At 44.4% G+C, this 2,859-nt stretch overlaps 2 protein-coding genes across 2 annotated transcripts in view; both read right to left on the bottom strand.

Moving 5' to 3' along the window:
- The window catches only part of MATN3 (matrilin 3), a 17,646-nt gene extending 16,837 nt beyond the window's left edge, over positions 1–809 (bottom strand). Inside the window, exon 1 of the mRNA XM_009885351.1 lies at positions 797–809. Coding sequence (XP_009883653.1) covers positions 797–809 — 13 coding nt within the window. The remainder of the gene's footprint in view (positions 1–796) is intronic.
- A 1,047-nt stretch (positions 810–1,856) lies between these two features.
- Positions 1,857–2,859, bottom strand: part of LAPTM4A (lysosomal protein transmembrane 4 alpha) — a 6,785-nt gene continuing 5,782 nt past the window's right edge. Inside the window, exon 6 of the mRNA XM_009885319.1 lies at positions 1,857–2,645. Within this exon, the coding sequence (XP_009883621.1) occupies positions 2,571–2,645 (75 nt within the window). The 3' untranslated portion in view covers positions 1,857–2,570. The remainder of the gene's footprint in view (positions 2,646–2,859) is intronic.

The raw sequence follows: 2,859 nt of genomic DNA, 5'->3' as shown, positions 1-2,859 counted from the left end.
CGGGAGGGGGGAAGAGGGGAGGGCTGGAAGATGGGAACTCGCTGAACGGTGAAGGGTTGGCTTCAGACCTGCGAGCCAGGGAAGCCGAAATGCAGACTCACCTTTTCCTCCCTCTCCATGGGGATTGTTTGATCCAGGTCCGCTAATTTTGCGTTTCTCGTCTCAAGGCTTTATCTCCAGGGCGGGATTTGCGAAGAGCGGGAGAAAAAGCTCACAGTGTGATCACCCGAGGCACAAGAAACCACTGACCAGTCCGACCCAGGGCGTTTTGTCTGGTCTCCAGCTTTGCAAAGCCTGCCAGAGCCTGAGGGAAGCTGCAGCAAGCTTTAACGGAAAGCATGGTTTGGGCACCAATCCACTCCCATCTCCAGCACAGTCTTTCAGAAGACACCTTTACTGCACTCGCAGTTGACACATAGGATTGCAGAACCATATTGCCTCTCTTCACTTCTGTACAGGGAAGAGGAAGCCCCAACTTAGGACAGGAACAAACCACCCTGCTCTCACAGCCCCCCAGCAGTGTCATCTTGGGCAGGTATCGACTGACTTCTGCAAGTTTAATCTCAGCTGCACTGCAGGAGAGGCCACCATCACGCTCACAGAGCCTGCAGATGGAGTCAGAGTAGAGGGCACACCAGCCTTCACATAGAGGAACGCCACAGGACAGGGTTTCCAGTGGAGTTCAACAGCCTTCATCTCCCAGAGGGGGCTGCAGCTCTATTTCAGGACCAGCCCATGCGCACACACCACACACGTTTCAAGCGGTACCTGCTGCTGCCAAGTTCTGCTCACTCACCCAGCCACCGCATTTTGGGAAGTCTCAACACCCACCCCATGGCTGGAGCTCTCTGCCCATATCCAACACTCCCAAGTTCCCTTGGTGCCCACTCACGGTCAGACCGCTAATAAAGGAGCAGGATTTTGGCCTCATTCTGTAACACGCACTGAATCTGGAGCTCTCTTGGGGAGTCTAGATCCAATGCATTTCCTCAAAACCTGGAAGCCGAGTGCAGCTTCCGAGACACCCGGGTGCACAGGGTGAGTGGAAAGACAGAACAGTGGCACGAGGCATTCCGACACCACTGCAGTTTACGATGTTCTCACAGATGGCATCTTTGGTGAAGAGAAAACTAAGGAACCTATTACTGATAGCATGGTAATGACAGACAATGTTTTTAAAGGTGTCGGGGGACAGGAAGGAGATAGGTACTTGAACAGTCTGCAATAACCCACAACCTGTATGCTGTAGCAATTTGAATCCTCTTCCCAAAAGTTTAATTCCAGATCCCTTTTATCTTCCAAAGTAGAAAGACATTTTTTCTTTACGTGTATTAGCTGGTCATTAAATTATCTTTTACCTCTTACTACAGAGGATGAACAGCAGGAGGTTGTTGTTCATAGTGGACTTTGTTTTTTAATTTTTTTTTTTTTTTTAGAAGAACATTTCTGAAGTTCCAGCATATGTGCAAGAAGTCTGGACATTTTCCAATGTAAATAACGTTGTAGTCCTACTGGGTGTCTGTCCTGCTCTTAATGCCTGAGCCCACCTGACACCAAATTTGCCCCGAGGTCTAGAAGCTTCCAGTACAATTCTCTTTTCCCAGCTTACATGTAAGTAGCAACCAGGTAAGCAGAAAACACCCGAGTATTTGAACTGCTAAGGCTGCAATTAAAGGGAATGTGCATACATTAAAGGGAATCCACGTTCTCCACCCAGAGGAGGACTTTTGCTTAAGAACACAGATCAACCACTACACAACCTGTAAGACATCAGTGTTCACTACGCTGCATGTACGTTGGACTATCTGCAGTACACTGAAGCACTTAAAAAAACCCCCAAACAGATGAACCAAGGCTACTGGTAAACATTTCTTAAAAGATTTATTTAAGTATCATTTATCACAAAGAGGAAAATACATATAAGATTAGAAGCATGCAACCATCTTCTACATTTCTATTTATTTTTCTTGCATTCGCAGCACATTGTAATACAACTCCTGTGCCACCCTCACTTCCTGAAAAATACTATGTTTCAAGACATAGGATAACAAAAAAAAACCACAATAAAAGTAAGATAATGTATGAGAAAAGTGCAAAGTAAAAAAAAGTCATGTATATACCACATTCAAACCCCCTTCCCCTCCAAAAAAATGGATAAAGGCAAACTGTCATTTTGCTGCACGATCAGATTGTCTTTATGAACTACTTTAAAAAAATTAATATAAATTAAGGGCACGATCCTGCAGACACTTATAATTGTAGCTAACTTCAATCATAGATCGGCTCAGTTGGTATTATTAAAAGCCACAAGTTAGTCACATGCATAAGTTCTTGCAGTATAAGGCCCCCAAGGCAATAAAATGTTTAAGAGCATTAAGGAGAACAAAAATTAAAGCAAACAAAGTCACTCCCAGATGTGTTTTGCTTAGTGAGTTTATATCAAACATATTTTAAACAGAACAGTTTGCTCCTAAAGCCCTGAATATTTCTATTACTTAAGCAGTTTTGCAAGATTAAAAGACAAAACCCCCAGGAAGCTGGTACAGATGTTAATTAACATAAAAATTGCTTCAGGCAGGTATGTAGGGAGGTGGAGGTTCCTTCTCAGGCATCTTCACTGCCATTTCATAGGTGGGCAGAACATACTAAAAAGAAGACATTTTGAAGAGATTAATGCAGAAGGTTTGGGGGGGGAAGGAGGAGGGGAAAAAAAAAAAAAAAACCCAGAACAAAACAGTATGTGCCCCATCAGCAACTCAATCCTCTGTTGCAGGCAAATGTTTTTAAGAACTTACGGCTGTTTCTAGCCAGCTAGTGAGGAAGTGAAAGGAGGTGCGATAGTAGCTTACTGCTCTGCTG

Source organism: Charadrius vociferus, unplaced genomic scaffold (assembly GCF_000708025.1).
Source record: "Charadrius vociferus isolate BGI_N301 unplaced genomic scaffold, ASM70802v2 scaffold173, whole genome shotgun sequence".
NCBI lineage: Eukaryota > Metazoa > Chordata > Aves > Charadriiformes > Charadriidae > Charadrius > Charadrius vociferus.
This window is presented reverse-complemented; position numbering and strand designations above follow the sequence as displayed.